Source organism: Austrofundulus limnaeus, unplaced genomic scaffold (assembly GCF_001266775.1).
Source record: "Austrofundulus limnaeus strain Quisiro unplaced genomic scaffold, Austrofundulus_limnaeus-1.0 Scaffold41, whole genome shotgun sequence".
In the NCBI taxonomy this organism is placed as follows: Eukaryota; Metazoa; Chordata; class Actinopteri; order Cyprinodontiformes; family Rivulidae; genus Austrofundulus; species Austrofundulus limnaeus.
The window spans coordinates 939,954-955,517 of NW_013952443.1; the positions used below are offsets into that span (position 1 = coordinate 939,954).

The window sequence follows — 15,564 nt, forward strand, 5'->3', positions numbered from 1 at the left end:
AAAAGCTTCTTTAAATTTTATTTTAGTTAGAGAGTTTCTGTTTGGATAAAACACCAGCACGTTTCATTTTCTGTTGAACRAGTTTATGGCTGGAGGTTTTGCAACAGGTTTCAATTGCTGCTTCTATTATGTAATAAGCTTCTGAATAAAATGGTGGTTTAGAGTCGAAGTGAAACAAGCTTCAGAGTTCAGAGCTAACGGCACGTTTATAAAACTAAATCTGTCACTTGATTAAAACCGTTTTAACTTCTAAAAGAAAGAAAGAAAAAAATTGTATAGGTCTTCTGGACGGGTTCTTCTCTAATGAAACGTTTCGTCTCTCCTCCAAGAGACTTCTTCAGTCTGAGAGTTTCAGGCAAAATTCAGGCTTTTGAGTCCTGCCTCCATGTGACTGATACTCACATCACATGGCTATTGTTGACACCTAATTAACACTTATTGTTAACAGGGGGTGGAGTGATGCTGGCAATAGCAGCACTGTAGGAGGGGGACAACTGAAAACAGAGGCCTCCACCTCTGTTTAATGATGGAGCAGAGCAATGTTGTATATGCTGTTAAGTGCCAGGAGGACTGCGACCAGTTATACATCGGGGAAACAAAGCAGCCACTGTTCAAAAGAATGTCCCAACACAGACGAGCTACATCTAATGGCCAGAACTCTGCAGTTTTCACTCATTTACAGGCCAGCGGTCACTCTTTCAGAGATGAGGATGTTCTCATTCTTGATAGAGAGGAACGTTGGTTTGAGAGAGGAGTAAAAGAAGCCATTTTTGTAAAGAAAGACCGTCCATCATTAAACAGAGGTGGAGGCCTCCGTTTTCAGTTGTCCCTCTCCTACAGTGCTGCTATTGCCAGTATCACTCCATCCCCTGTTAACAATAAGTGTTAATTAGGTGTCAACAATAGCCATGTGATGTGAGTATCAGTCACATGGAGGCAGGGCTTAAAAGCCTGAATTTTGCCTGAAACTCTCAGACTGAAGAAGTCTCTTGGAGGAGAGACGAAACGTTTCATTAGAGAAGAACCCGTCCAGAAGACCTATACAATTTTTTTCTTTTTGATTTTTTACCTGGATTACWGAGATGCATCAGGACATTCTAAAAGAAAGGCTTTCTTTGTGTAACTATGAGGTAAACTGATTTTTTTGGACAGAAAATGAGCAAAAATTTGAAGCATAATGTTGTTTTTAACCACCAAATTGGCTACAACTCATTGGCTTTGCAACATAAAATGATATTAATCTATATCTCTGCCATAAGAGGCGGCAGGAGACRTGCATCCCTTCCTTCTTCCTCTTTTAATTGACAGTTGTCTTCCATCTAAACACAGCTGCTGACAGTCTAGAGGCTCTGGGTGTAAACAGCTTGTTTTATTCCACTAGGGCCTCCCTCATAATATCCAGCCCACCGGCATGTTTACAGTCAACTCCAGTATGTTGGAGCTGTTAAAACACTCCCTCACCCACCCTTCCCCCCCTGCTTCCTTTGCCTCCTTGTCGCCTCTCAAGTCAGTACAACAAACCAAAACAGGGATCTTTTTTAGCTCATGGACCCTGAGATAATGTCAGGTGGCAAAGGCAGGCCTAAAAAGTGTCGTCTTACGTTTGATCAACAATTGACTGCTGCCTGCAGTTAATTTCCCACCCTGGTCAGATTTCATCAGAGAAAAAAAAGCAGAAAAAAAAGCACCGCAGGTTTAATGTGAGAAGAGCCAGATGTGGCCGAGCCGGTCAGCAGTGGTTCTGATTTAATGGGCCGAAGCGAAAGACTTTTCAGGAATCGTGAGGAATTGTCAGCCAACGTCCATCAATTAAGCTGAAAAGCCAATCGGGAGCCATCTCTCTCACAGACAGACTTGGTGCTGATCGGACATGTTGAATCAACCGAAAAAGATGTTGACGGGTCGTGCAGAGGCAGCGATGCGTTACAAACAGAGGAGGCGGAAGAAATGGGCGTTAACAGACACTCCAGGAAGCTCTGACTCAGTCTGCAGCAGCAGGAAGAGCTGAGCAGGTAAACCTTTATCTGTTTGACGTATGTAAAGGAAGGATGTTGAGTTTCACACAGCAGAGGGTCCCACCTGTCTGAACTGCTCCTCGTAGGTCCACTCTCCGTGGTCCTGCGCCCCCAGGTGGCCGTGGGGCGCGTGGGGAGGCAGGACGGCGACCCGGGGCTCCTGCTCCACGTTGGGACGGCCCTTCAGCAGCTGAGGGTGGGGGTGCAGCTGGCGGTGGGGCAGCAGAAGGATGCCCTTCCCGGGAGCCACGGCGTCGTGACCCGTCGGCAGACCTTCCTCGGCCAGGTCGTCGTCGTAGTCTTCGTCCATCTCACTTTCAAAGTCGCCCTCGTCCCATTTCTGTTTGCTGCTTGTTTGTGGGAAAGAAACACAACACGGTTTGGAAAGACCCACATTTTGGAATGCCCCGGAGAACTAGAGCTCCTAAAAATATTCTATGCTTACATCTGCTCCTCCTCGTCCGAGCCCATCATGTCCTTGTACTGCTCCTCCCCGTCGTCGTTGTCGTCGTCGTGCTCCTCCTCGCCGCCGCTGCTGCGCTTCGACATGGGGCTGTCCGAGACCCTCTGCAGGCCGGCGGCGGCCGCCCGCATGGCCGCCAGGGCCGCCATCTGCGCCTGCTCTCCCTCCGGGGCTTGGCTCTCCATCGGGTCGTCCCCGGCGCGGACCTGGGCATGCTGGGCGATGGCCTGCTGCTGCAGCTGCTGCTCCATCAGCAGCTTGGCCCTCTGCTGCCTGTGCAGGTTCTCCATGACGGCCTGCAGCTTCATCTCCGGGGAAAGCGGAACTGCGTTCAGCGGCCCTTCCTCCCCCCCCACCGCCGAAGTTAGCCCGAGCTGGGGTCGACGATCAAACCTTTTCACCAGGGAGGGGGAGGGGAACGACTAAAAGCCGCGCCTTTGACGGAGCAACGTCTGAAGGTTTGGAGTCACGTGGAAAAGTTTGAGGAGATGCGGGGGAGGCAAGACAGTGGAGGAGCTTTGAGACATGCAGTCGAACGTCAGGTGGTAGCTCTGGAGACAAAAGACAAACTGGTTTCGATGTTTTTCTGTGGAAGTGAGGGGGAATCCAAAGCTGAAGCCAGAGCTGAGTCATCCAGTGTTCAGCGAGGCGCGAGCAGGAGCGGTGAAGGTGCGAGGTGAAAACTTCTCTGACAGACTACAAAGACCTGAGAGACACAAAGAATAGCACAGCGTCAGACTCTTGTTCCTGTTCCTCCTTACACCAGAAACCTGAGCCTAAAGGCAGCATTGCTCAAACTGTTAAACACAGAAAATGTAATGCATTGATCAACATAAAGCAGTCAAACTGGAGAGAAATTCTTTGGATATTAATTTACTGAATATTTAAAGTCTCCCAAATTTTTTACATATTAAAAGAAGTTACAGTTTAGTTGAAACGTGACTCTTCTCTTACCCAATCTTTTAAGTTTTTATTGCTCTGGTTGTGATTTTAGCACGTTAATTTCTGATTTTAAGCCCGGTGACTTGCAGAAAATTTAAGAACTACAGTTCTGACTACAGAGATGCGCCGTCGACTCAAATCACAAGTTAAGGAAATGTGACCGAGAAGAAAATGCTCAATTTCACACACAAACATGCAAATTTCAATCTAAAATCCCTGTGACAGGCACACACATTTACACACAGAGTCCCAGAGATAATATCTGCTGTGCAGCGTGTGCAGGATTACTCACACATGAAACAGATCTGACAAGCTGCAGCACACACTCAGGACAAGGTTAAAAACTTGAGAGGAAGTGAAATCACAGGAAGAAAATGTTTTCTTCACCTGCTTTGGCATGAAATCAAGATAAATTTGAGCTCGCCAGCACAAAGGAGTGATATCAGATAACATTTCGTCAACTTAACTAAAACTCTGAGGTAATGCTTTGGTCACATTTGTTACATTTCTTCATTCACCCTTTTTTTTTGCTTCTGAAATGCACCGTAGGGAGTTTTTCTGCACTACGTGTAGGTGGTGGCAACAGTTCCCGTAGACACCTGCTTCAGAATGAGCTCAGGTATGCAAAGCAGTGTCTGCTATAAGCAAAGAGCTCCAACTTTATCAGCAACAATATCCTTCTCTTTATTGTCAGGAACCACGGCAGCGACTCCGTTCACCCGGAGTGTGTTGAAAAACAACTCTGGATTCATAAGACAGGGTCAGGAACGAGTTTCTCCCCGGATCAGACAGGTACAGATAAGAGCTGCACGCAGAGTCAACAGCACACGGAGGGAAAGTTAGATTTGAGTACAGGTGCAGGACAGGGTGCAGAACCCATCATGCTAGGAGGTGGCGGGGACTGTTCGAGACCACTCATTCAGCCCGGATGACTAATACATGAAGAGACAGTCCTCCGCCTCCATCTCAAACTTGCAGAAACTGGTTTTATTGGGTTTACACTTAAAAAAACTGGAATTATGTGTTTTTAAAATACATCAATGTTCTATTTATTAGGGCTGTGTATTGGCACGAATTTGGTGATTCGATACATATCACGACATGTTTGCATTGCATTGCATTGTTAAGTCAATATGATATATCGCGATATATAGTGATACTGTAAACAAAAGTATATATTGCCTTTTTTTTTACTCTAAACCTTTCTAATAAAAAACTGAGTAAATTCAGTTTATTTTTATATTAGAAGAACACTGAACCACAGTGAGAACTGCATTCGTATTTCACATTTCTTCTCACATCCATCAAGCCTTAATTAAAATCAATACAGTGCTTTTGCAGGAAATGAAATATTGCAAGATTTTAGTGTATCGATATTTTCTTACACCTAAAAGCTTATGTAAGTAAGTAAGTAAAGTTTTATTTAAAAACMGCCTTTCACAGAAATATATTCACAAGGTGCTGTACAATCATTAACAATGTAAAAATGTGGAAAGATAAAATGAAACAGAAATTAAAACATAATAAAACATAAGCAACGTAATGAAACATCAAATCAAGATYAAATTCTAAAATTGTAACTCAAGACACACGGTCAATGCAGAGCAAAATATAAAATAATACAAAAAACAAGAGAAATGGGGGAGAGAAAAATATGCCAAATCGATACAGTGCTTTTGCAGGAAATGAAATATCGAAATATTTTAGTACATCGATATTTTCTTACACCTTAAAGCTTATGTGGTAATTAAAAGCAACACAAGCCTTTTTAAAAAGGCGGATGACCGCCACAGCTAATCCACATTAGCAAACACAAAAAGTGGCTCCATCAGTCAGTTTTACAGCTGCTGAGTTATAATTTGCTGTTATAGTATGTGATATTCATCCTCTACACAGACTCTGAATATCTCATTATATCCCATAGAGATTAACCACGTCATGTTGTTTTTGAGGTTCGACGAAAACCGCTGCAAATTCCATCATTCTCATCACGAGACGATCTTAAACAGCTGATGTTTGTCCGTATTAGAGGCGAGCGCATTCATGACAGCCCCTGAATAAAACATACGCTCCAAAACAATCATTGAGTCAGCACACCTTCAAGGTAAAACCAGTCTTTAAAGTGCTGCCACATTAAGCCGTGCTGAGCTACCCAAAAAAGTGACCACCACAGCACTCTTCGCCACAATAAAACCCCATCATTACAAGACGGGTATTATTTTCTCTCAGGAGAGGAGGGGGTTATTTTCCCCTGACTGGAATTAAATAGAAAATCTTCCTCGAGCTTCACAGCTACAGAAGTATAATCACATAAGCACAATAAGAGCACTAGAGAAGCACAAACTGCACACGTACCCTTCAAAAGTCCAAGGTCTTTCTTTTGCAAATGAAAATCTAAAGGCGTTATGCCTCCATTCACAGGAAAATGGACTGTTTTCCATATCTTACATTTACACAGACGTGAATATAAAATGAGAGCGGAGGCAACACCCACAAACATCCTGGTTATCATTGTTGAGGCGTCTCAAATACTGGATTATTTTCTTTCAATTGGTGATCCGAATGGAAAATAACAGGGTGTGTAACACTATATGGGTCTGACTCATGTGGAAGACCAAACTTTTCTGTTTACACAATATATCAGTGACCTGAAGTTTGCAGGAAATAATAAAAGGTGCATGGAGTGAACTGACAAACCACATCAGTGGACGTTTGATTTTTGTTTTCCACCTCATGTCACGGGGCTGATACAACCTTCATTCCAAAAACACTGGGTTGTTGTGTAAAGGGTAAATAAAAAGAATCCAATGATTCACAAATCTTWTACACTATATTTATTCAATGGAACATAGTGAGCTGATGAATTCTATACTTTTGGTTAAAAAAAAAAGATGCTATTTTGGAATTTTAAGGCTGCAAAACATCTAAATAAACATTGGGGACGGGAAGCAACAGAAGACTGCTAAAGTAAGTGGTACAAATAAGAAACTGGAKGATAATTTTCAAACTAATTTTAGAGAGTCTACAAGGTTCCACTTCAGGTTAAAAAGTGCAACAATTTCAAAATAAAGCTCCTCAATGGAAAATTGGGAATGCTTGTAATATTCCATCATTTACAGCTCATATCAACGTCAYAGGATTTCAAACYGGAAAGGAGCACGGTTGTCTTTTCTGGACTAAAACTTATTGTATTTATTCATGTATAATACTAGAAATTTAACCCTAAAAATCATCTGTGTGTGTGTGTGTGTGTGGGGGGGGGGTTATACACAGGCATTGATGATTAGATGTTTTTATGCTTTTTAAGCTCAAAAAATGATGACTGTATTTTACTCGAGATCGTATTATACATGAATAAATACGGTAGTTTAAATGTTTGTCAACAAAGTGGAAAACCGATCTGGGTTTGGAAAAAAAATCTAACTTTGAGATTTATTTTGAAAACCAAAGACATCCCAACCTCCATACTAAAGAAAAACAGATCCATCCAGTCTCTTATCTGCCAGAATTCATAACAGCCCTGCCTCTCTGATGATATGRGGGTRCATTAGTGCCTCTGACATGTGAAGCTTGTACTATCAATGCAAAACTATTATATAGGTTTTAGAACAAATGCTTTCATCCAGTTTTAAAAAAAAGTTTGACATGTTTCCTATGATCCATTGTGAATAAAATATTTTTTATTTACATTTTACACATTCCAACTTTTTTAGAAATTTAAATTTGATTTCTCATCTATAATGCCTTCAGCAAATATTTTATAGCTTCAACTGTATATTTTTAGTCAACAAAACACAAAGCTGGTAAGTCAGTCTAAAAGCCAGATAACCACCAACAAATCTAAGATTTTGTCTCCTAACACATTAAATAAGGAGCAGTCGGCATACCTGACATTACTTTTTATGCTCCTAATTTTCTCTTAAAAGCAAAAATAAAACAAATAAATAAAAAACTCTGCAACTAAAAGTAAAACCTTAAAGCTCTAGAGATGTTTGATTAAACGTAAAACACAGTCAGGTTACATCCGCCTGTCTGGCACAATTGAGCAACAAACAATAGTTGCACAAAAAAAAAAGAAAAGAAGAAAAAACATTTTTTTTAGCCAACCCACACTTTGGCTGAACACGTTAGGGGAATGTTGCGCAAGGAAAAGACGAGCTGTGAAACTTTGTCTGTTTCTTCAGAGGCTGAAGGAAGTGACAACTGACGGGGCAAATGCCGCGAGCCAGCCGACAGATACTCGATTCTGATTCATTGCGTTCTTTAAGGGCGATATAAGCACAACTGAACATCAGCAGTTGTCAGGGGAAGAATAGCACCAGTGTAGGCAGGATTAAAAGCATCTTACCTAACTGGATCTGGGTTGACTTTAACAACTTAGTGTTTTTTTTGTGCAGAGCGAAACGTGACCACGTGGGCAGCGAACAGAGTACGATTATTTTTAAACCTTTCCGCAATTTAGCATGAAGGGTGAATTCACTTCTTACGATCCACACGCAGAAACTTTTTTTTATTTTATTAATCTCATCGCTCAGTCGTGCAGCAGCCGCAGCGATTCTCATACAATCTGACTGTGTGCGTGTGTCATGTATGTGATTTCAAAGACAGAAGTGACTACAACAAAGCAGTTCTGTTGGGCCCTCCGGTGCAGGGGGAAGCAGAAGTGGTCTCTCTGTTTCACGCCACTGATGATCACAAGCATCATGATTTCCTACATGCTATATGATGCAAATTCCATTGCGCCACCACACTTTTTTCTGCAAGCTTCCTGAATTCACGACGAGAGGGTAGGAGGTGTACATTTTGATGCTTATAAAACCTTTTTATAGGATTTTAAGAGATCGAGYGCTGGCAGGAATACTTGGCGCTTGCTGTCAACGCAACACTATACGTATGTGCGTGCCGGGTACCGAGGTAACAATTGCAAGGCAGCAATTAACCCAAACAATAACCCAACAACACAACATTAGATGTCAAAAATACAGCTTATTTTTTGTTCCACTGGCTTTTGGAATATTGTATTGTGTAGTTTTTTTGTTTTGTAACTCCGCCAACAGGAAGAAAAGGTTTTTTAAAAATTGCGCACACCCCTGCATCATTTCCTGATGTCATTACAAGAACATCTTGATTTTTATTTTTATTTTTTTCATTTTCTTGGACCACCAGCTCACAATACCAGTGAGAGAAAAGAAGCCCACGGGTTTATACTTGAGTCATAAAACTAGGTACTGATTAACAACAGGATCCGAGGTGTTAATAGAGCATGACAGAGCTGCCGAGAGCCTTTTTGTTTGTTTGTTTGTTTGGTGATACAGTTCTGCTGCAGTAAAACGTCTGGAAGTTTCCTTTAGTATCTCATTCTCACACATAAAAAATAGGCCTTGGTTTAAGTGATTAAGGTATTTAATACCCAGCTTGTCACGAAACAGCAGTGAAATAGGAAATGGCTAAACTCCTTCAAAAAAAGAAAAAGAAATGCATAAGTTACAAGTAGACATAAGTAACTTAGTTAAAGGGCTTCATCAAGCTGTTTTCCTTCCAGCTTTGTGAAGGCTTTCCGAGCAGACGCCCACGTTTTAAATGTGGAAAAGTGTCTCTGTTCAACCAATTCATCCAAATTTATCAGTCAAACCATCTCCGAGGAAAGCAGTAACGCGGCACAAAACGGAGTTTGATTGAACGTATCCCGTCTGATTTCCGTATTACTTCAGCACGCACCGTTTCCTTCCTGACCTGCCGCCGCTCTCTCACACCGGCGCCTGTGCCTCACCGGGCAGCGACTACAACACAAACTGTGTTTGCGAGGAAGTCTCCTGAACATTTTTATTAGTTTCTTTGTGTTAGAGGCTTGTTCAAACTTTGAAATTTGTTCAAAGATAGAGCTGCCGCGGGCATCTGGAACCCGTCTCAATTCAGTTTCTGCGAGTCAGACAGTACGAAACGTTGGGCGACTTTGGGTTTAGCAAGTGAGGAAACCAAATCAGAACAAACTGAGACTTCATTAAAGAAGACATATCATGCAAAATCCATTTTTTAAGCTGTTAAACACATTTCGTTGTGCACGTGGAGTCTCTATGAGTGCAGAAAAGTTGAATGAAGTCTGGTGCTGCATGGCTCTCTGACGTTTTCTAAACTATTACATCGCAGGATTTCCTACAGAACTTCTAAATAAGCTACAGTTTGGTGGTCTTCATTCTCTGGTTCTGGGTCAGACTCTGGCTCCAACATGTAAGGCTGGATGGACAAGTCTTCCCCTTTTATGATCTTTTAATTCATCCATTCATCCATTTTCTTCCGCCTATCCGAGGTCGGGTCGCGGGGGCAGCAGCTTCAGAAGGGAGGCCCAGACCTCCCTCTCCCCAGCCACTTCTTCCAGCTCCTCCGGGGGAACCCCAAGGCGTTCCCAGGCCAGCCGAGAGACATAGTCCCTCCAGCGTGTCCTGGGTCTTCCTCGGGGCCTCCTCCCGGTGGGACGTGCCCGGAATACCTCACCAGGGAGGCGTCTAGGAGGCATCCTTACCAGATGCCCGAGCCACCTCAACTGGCTCCTCTCGACGTGGAGGAGCAGTGGCTCTACTCTGAGTCCCTCCCGGATGACTGAGCTTCTCACCCTATCTCTAAGGGAGAGCCCAGCAACCCTGCGGAGGAAACCCATTTCGGCCGCTTGTATCCGGGACCTCGTTCTTTCGGTCATGACCCAAAGCTCATCTTTTAATTCATTTGTGAATAAAAAGTTTCTTCTGCGCAGCTACATAGTCGTAAAACCCTCTACAAAACTAGAATTGACGGCTGTGGAAGCTGGAGAGGGGCGGAGCTTGAAGCATCTCTTTTTTTATGTTTCATTGATTGTTTTTAGATGCTGTCAGTTTTTTGTGCCATGTTTTAATGATTATCATTTCAATTTTATAGATGTACTTAAAAAAAGCCCATCTAGGGACAAGTGCTGCGAATTAGCTACCGCTATTGCACCATGACGCAAGCATGGGACTGCTGTTTCATTCAGTTTGTCTATGTTGATGTGTCAGTCCCTATCAAATAAACTTAAATGAAATTAAATGAAATTTGGATTTAAAGAGAGAGCCTCAACACGAGTTGATCTGAGACACCTCAGAAATGGGAAAAAAATAGGGGCTTGTGGAGTTACAATAAGGAGAAATTCTGACCAAAGCGTTGCAGTTCCACTTTATATAGACCCCAACTGAAGGATTTAAATGTGAAAATGAAGGATATGTCTCCTTTAAAACACTTTTTTGCATATCATTAACATAAACGTCATGGAAATAGCGCAAATGATTTGCAACTAGTCGCTGCCCGGTGAGCTTCGTGTCAAAACTTCTCCACCAGCTACTTTCCTCCAGTAGAGTCAAGATGTTGTGACATCTTCCTTTTGAACAACACAACGAGGCAATAGCCTGAATTGAAACAGCGACCTGTTAGACCCTTTAGGGATCATTTAACACCTTAACTGGCTCAAGAAAGACCACCTGCCAGGCTGGGCAAAGTGGCAGGGAGCTGTCTGTCGGAGCAGCTGCAGGAGGAGGAGGAGGAGGAACCGGCGCAGAAACTTCAGCGGTCGTCTGAAAGAAGGATAAAGTAGAAACGACACGAGCTAATGGGCTAATCCGCTTTTTTTTTTCCTAAACCCACATTTGAGAGGTGGAAGATTGCAAGGTCTGAGCAAACAGGGCAGAGCGATAAGAACGAGCGCTAAGGGTCTAATTCCATTGAGATAAAGAGACCCACACCGCCTCACAAACATCCACATATAGATATAAGAATGGCTGCAAGCAATGTGTGGAAAGCTGATTTATGGTGTAATTGTTGCTACAATAAATGTGAAAGAATTTATCTTTGTGGCCTGTTTTTTCTCCCTAAAAGCCCATTAACAGCTAATGAAACGCTGGAGTTACAGTTTACACCGGCACACATGGCGCTTTCCACATGTGTGTTAGAACGAGCCATTAAAAGGAAACTCTGAGTTTTTCCCTCAGTGGGCGACTTTGTTTTCATGAGTGCAGCTATTCATTTTGCATTTCAGCTTTTGAAAAAAAAAAAAACAATTTCCTTTTATGTAGTGAAAAAAACAAACCCTGTGTTGCTGATAAAGCCGTGCGGTTGGAGCAGAGCTGGGCGAGGTCTTTGTAGGACCTGAAACTGGGTATTAAAATGAACGTCTGTCTGTTCTGCTCCGCTGAAAATCACAGAGTCAGATTCTTAAAGTGGTAATCCACTTTTTACACCTCCGTGCCTGACGCAGAGCGCTCGCTTGTTTTTCTTTTTCCTGTTCTCCACTTCAGATAAAATCGGCGTGGATGGTACATCGCTGTACGTTTTTATTATTATTATTATTATTATTATTTGTCTGAATGCTCAGACTAAATTTAATTTGTTAGAGAAGTTATTAAGATATATTGTAGTCCAACATGTTTTAGTGTCGAAAACGTATTTGATTTGATAAAATGAGTTTTACATTAAAAACCTTACACGTGACGTTATTTTTTATTTTCCTCTTCTAACGAGACAACAAACCTGTAAACATCCTAAACCTTTTACCTTCCAATTCACAAAAATAAAAATGTCAAAACCTCGTGATCTCAGCTAATGCTGCTTATCGACCGCCTCCATGGCAGCTTGTAATCACCCGTGTCTGTCTGTGTGTGTAAATAACCACTGCAGATATTTAGAATTTGGCGGCACGACRRCTCAGTGGTTAGCACCGTCGCCTCACAGCAAGAAGGTCCTGGGTTTGATCCCCGGTTCGGACCTGGGGTCTTTCTGTGTGGAGTTTGCATGTTCTATTTGTGCTTGTGTGGGTTTTCTCTGGGTACTCCGGTTTCCCCCACCCCTAAAAACACGTACAATAGGTTGTCTTCAGGCCCAGGCCTCCCTTGAAAAAGAGATCACAGATCTCAACGGGACTTGCCTGGTTAAATAACGGTAAATAAAAATAAATAAATAAATAAAACTCATATTAGTTAAACATCTACTAACACTTGCCTTACTTTTGGAATTAACCAAGGTTAATTAATCAAGGTGGCCACTGAGGCCTCATCAAACACACACCTAACTCAGTCAGTTTTTACAGATATTGAGCTAATTTGGTGTGGTAGTAGCAGAGACTCATTCCCAACATACAGCCTGAGCTCTAACAGATAAATGGACTAGATTTATAGAGCAGTGCCAATTTTCATCAGGCTCTGAGGTGATCAGATTAAAACCACTGGGGGATTTGATGTGGGAAAGACTACAGAATAACAACCAATGTTTAATAACCAGTGTGCAATTTTAATGTGCAATAAATGTGAGAAGTAGGTTGTTCTGTAATTTTATCTTGTTTTTTTTACCTCTTTCTTTTAATATCCTCCTTATATGAAGGGAACACTAAATTTTGATGTACTTGCTACATTCATCCATACATATTCATATAAAAACTCTACTTCTCTGCCAAAATAATCCAAATAAAACCTTCTATTCAGACTAATCAGTGGATTAGATCACATTAAATGATCAAAGGGGTTCAGTGTCTCGATACTGGTGGAATTGAACTTGCCAGTCTCTATTAACTACCCATATCGCACCAGGTCTTTGCTTAAACCTGAAGCACGCACAGCTAAATGTGCCACAAGTTATCATCATGAAAAATCTAAACTCTGTTCAGTTTTAAACATAAAAAAACGTTAAGAAGAATTAAAGTTTGTGTCACCAAAGTGGAAGTTCTTAAAACGAATTACAAAATAAAGGCCAAAGGAGGAAGCATTTCCACCACATCTACTTCAAGCTGTTTTAACAGTAAGTTTAGGTTTAAATTTGGTTATACACAAACTTTTTCAACTAAATGAAGAAGTAAAAATCTTCCAAATTCAAATGACCTGGTTTTAATGGTGGTTTGCTGCTGTGTAAATTTCAGCCTTAAAGGCCTGCATTACAAAAGTAGTTCCCAAACAGTATTTATTCATTGGTATTTTTATATTCAGACAAAACAAACCAGACTTCATGTTAGATTTGTTTTATAATAACTTTAACAGTGTCTTGAAGTTTAGAGCGAGAGCACGAGGAAGCAGACGTTAATGATCGTTTCTATATTTGAAAAAAAAAAGAGGAAAAAAAGCATAAAAGCAAGAAGTTAGTCACTGGTGCTGGTCTTGATTATGCATCCCTCTTTCACATTCCTTGCAGTATTACCTCGTCAGGCAGCAACACAGGCTCCATTGAGCCCCAGCGCAACAACAAGATCATTGAGGAAGTGTCGCACAGACTGGTAACTCATTTTCTACTGACCTCTTCCTGCAAGCCAAATTTGATTAGCCCCAGATATGCTGTACATTAAGTGTGCATATATAGCAAAAAAAAAAAGTATAATCCAGTGAATCGCTTCTCGGTGAAAAGTGCAGCCATATATCAAGCTAAAAGGGTCATAATGCAAGAGAGGTTAAAAGTGATTTGTGTTTGTTAGGGCCACATTATTGAGCTGCAGGGCTCAGATTATGTGCCGGCGAACGTGCAGAGTGCAAATTTAGGAGTTAAAGTAACATAAAAATGTCTAATCTAATTTAGCCTGGTCGAGATTTTCAGACTGACGTACCGGCAAAACAAGCTTGGGGAGTATTGGAATGACTCGGGGAAATCCAGACATATCTGTGCTAAAGTGTGCTGACGCTGGTGCGTGACATCCACCAGTTTAGATCGGGCCTAAAATAAAAAACCGGCCCGAGCCCATTGACATCGTGCCCGAGTCCGATCCAACCCGAACCTACCCCTACCAAACCTAACCCTAACCCTACCAACCCGATCTAACCCTAACTCTAAGAGGCCTGAGTCCAAAGTGAAACCTGATGTATTTATTTTAATTTAGCTTTTAGTGCTTTCATTTTTAGACCATCATTTGAGATTTTTACTCAAATCGGGTAGGAGCGGCTGCTCGTCTGGTCCTAACGAGCACGCAAACGTGCAGCTGAAAAACAGAAAATGGGAATTTTTCCTCCTCTGATGTAAAATTGTTATTGTTGTTGTTTATATGCTGAGCTGTGTGGGAGGACAGAGATGATGATTTCTCCTCCGCGAAGCAATATTTCACTTACGCAAGAAAATATTGAAATTTATTATGGTAGAACATTGAAAAAACATATTTATTCCTGCGTCCAAAACGACATCCAAACTTTATGGATGATTTTTTTTTTACATTTTTTGCATACATATTAACACATTAGAGTGTGCATTCTCATTTACTCTCTGTACTGTATGTACTGTAGGCTTATTAAAGACGCGTCACAGAAGCCAAGATCGTCAAGCATGTAATTTTGGCACAATCCAGCCTGAATTTCAGGTCGGGCTCTAGCTGCGAGTCTAAACTCTAGGAGGAAGTCTCCAAAATGACTTGCACTTTTCGCTGACACGTCAACCCACAGTCTGGTTGATTCGATTTTGAACAGCTCCAAATAAATCCGTGCTACAAGATTTCTCTCACAAGCAGTCAGCGATGCCACTGGCTTCTCGAACCTCGCCTCGAGAGCTGCAGCTTGTCCAGTGTTGTATAAAGTACCACAAAGTGATACTTGAGTGAAAGTACAAGTATCTTACCAAAAAATTACTTAGGTAAAAGTTAAAATCTCCTTTAGTAATATTACTTCAGTAAAAGTATTAAAGTATCAGATATTTTTTGCACTTAAGTATTAAAAGTAAAAGTATTGATTTACAATGAGCAGTTAGATTTTTCATAATGACATTTATTAGGTGACCTTCCTCCAAAAAAACCCCAAAACAAAACAAAAAAAGACTATTTTGTAATAAAATAATTAATTTATGTTAAATTTATGATGCACTAGTCTAGGTGTTTCAGTTTATATACATTTATCAAGGGTGCCCAAACCTTTTCTCCAAAATGGAAATCTATCTGAGGGCTGCGGCCAAATGCAATAATATAATTCATGAAATACAAATACTTCTTAGACGCAGTCTATTTTTTTTAATGATTCAGGGAGCAGCCAGTGCGGTGGCCCACATTTTTGACTAACTGCAATACAGCCCTTATATAGTCATTTGGCCAATGAATGGAATGACGTTTTGGTCCACGGGCCCCTCTTTAGGCACCTCTCTATCTATCTATCTATCTATCTATCTATCTATCTATCTATCTATCTATCTATC

General features: G+C 41.4%; 1 protein-coding gene across 3 annotated transcripts in view; it reads right to left on the bottom strand.

Annotated features, from left to right (window-relative positions):
- The window catches only part of arid3a (AT-rich interactive domain 3A), a 55,607-nt gene that overhangs the window by 30,584 nt on the left and 9,459 nt on the right, over positions 1-15,564 (bottom strand). For 2 of the 3 annotated variants that reach the window (XM_014007285.1, XM_014007286.1), the window contains exons 2-3: positions 2,461-3,184; positions 2,080-2,365 (exon numbers count right to left, since the gene is read on the bottom strand). In XM_014007285.1, coding sequence (XP_013862739.1) covers positions 2,080-2,365; positions 2,461-2,786 — 612 coding nt within the window. In that variant the 5' untranslated portion in view covers positions 2,787-3,184. The remainder of the gene's footprint in view (positions 1-2,079; positions 2,366-2,460; positions 3,185-15,564) is intronic. The other variant, XM_014007287.1, reaches the window with a different exon arrangement.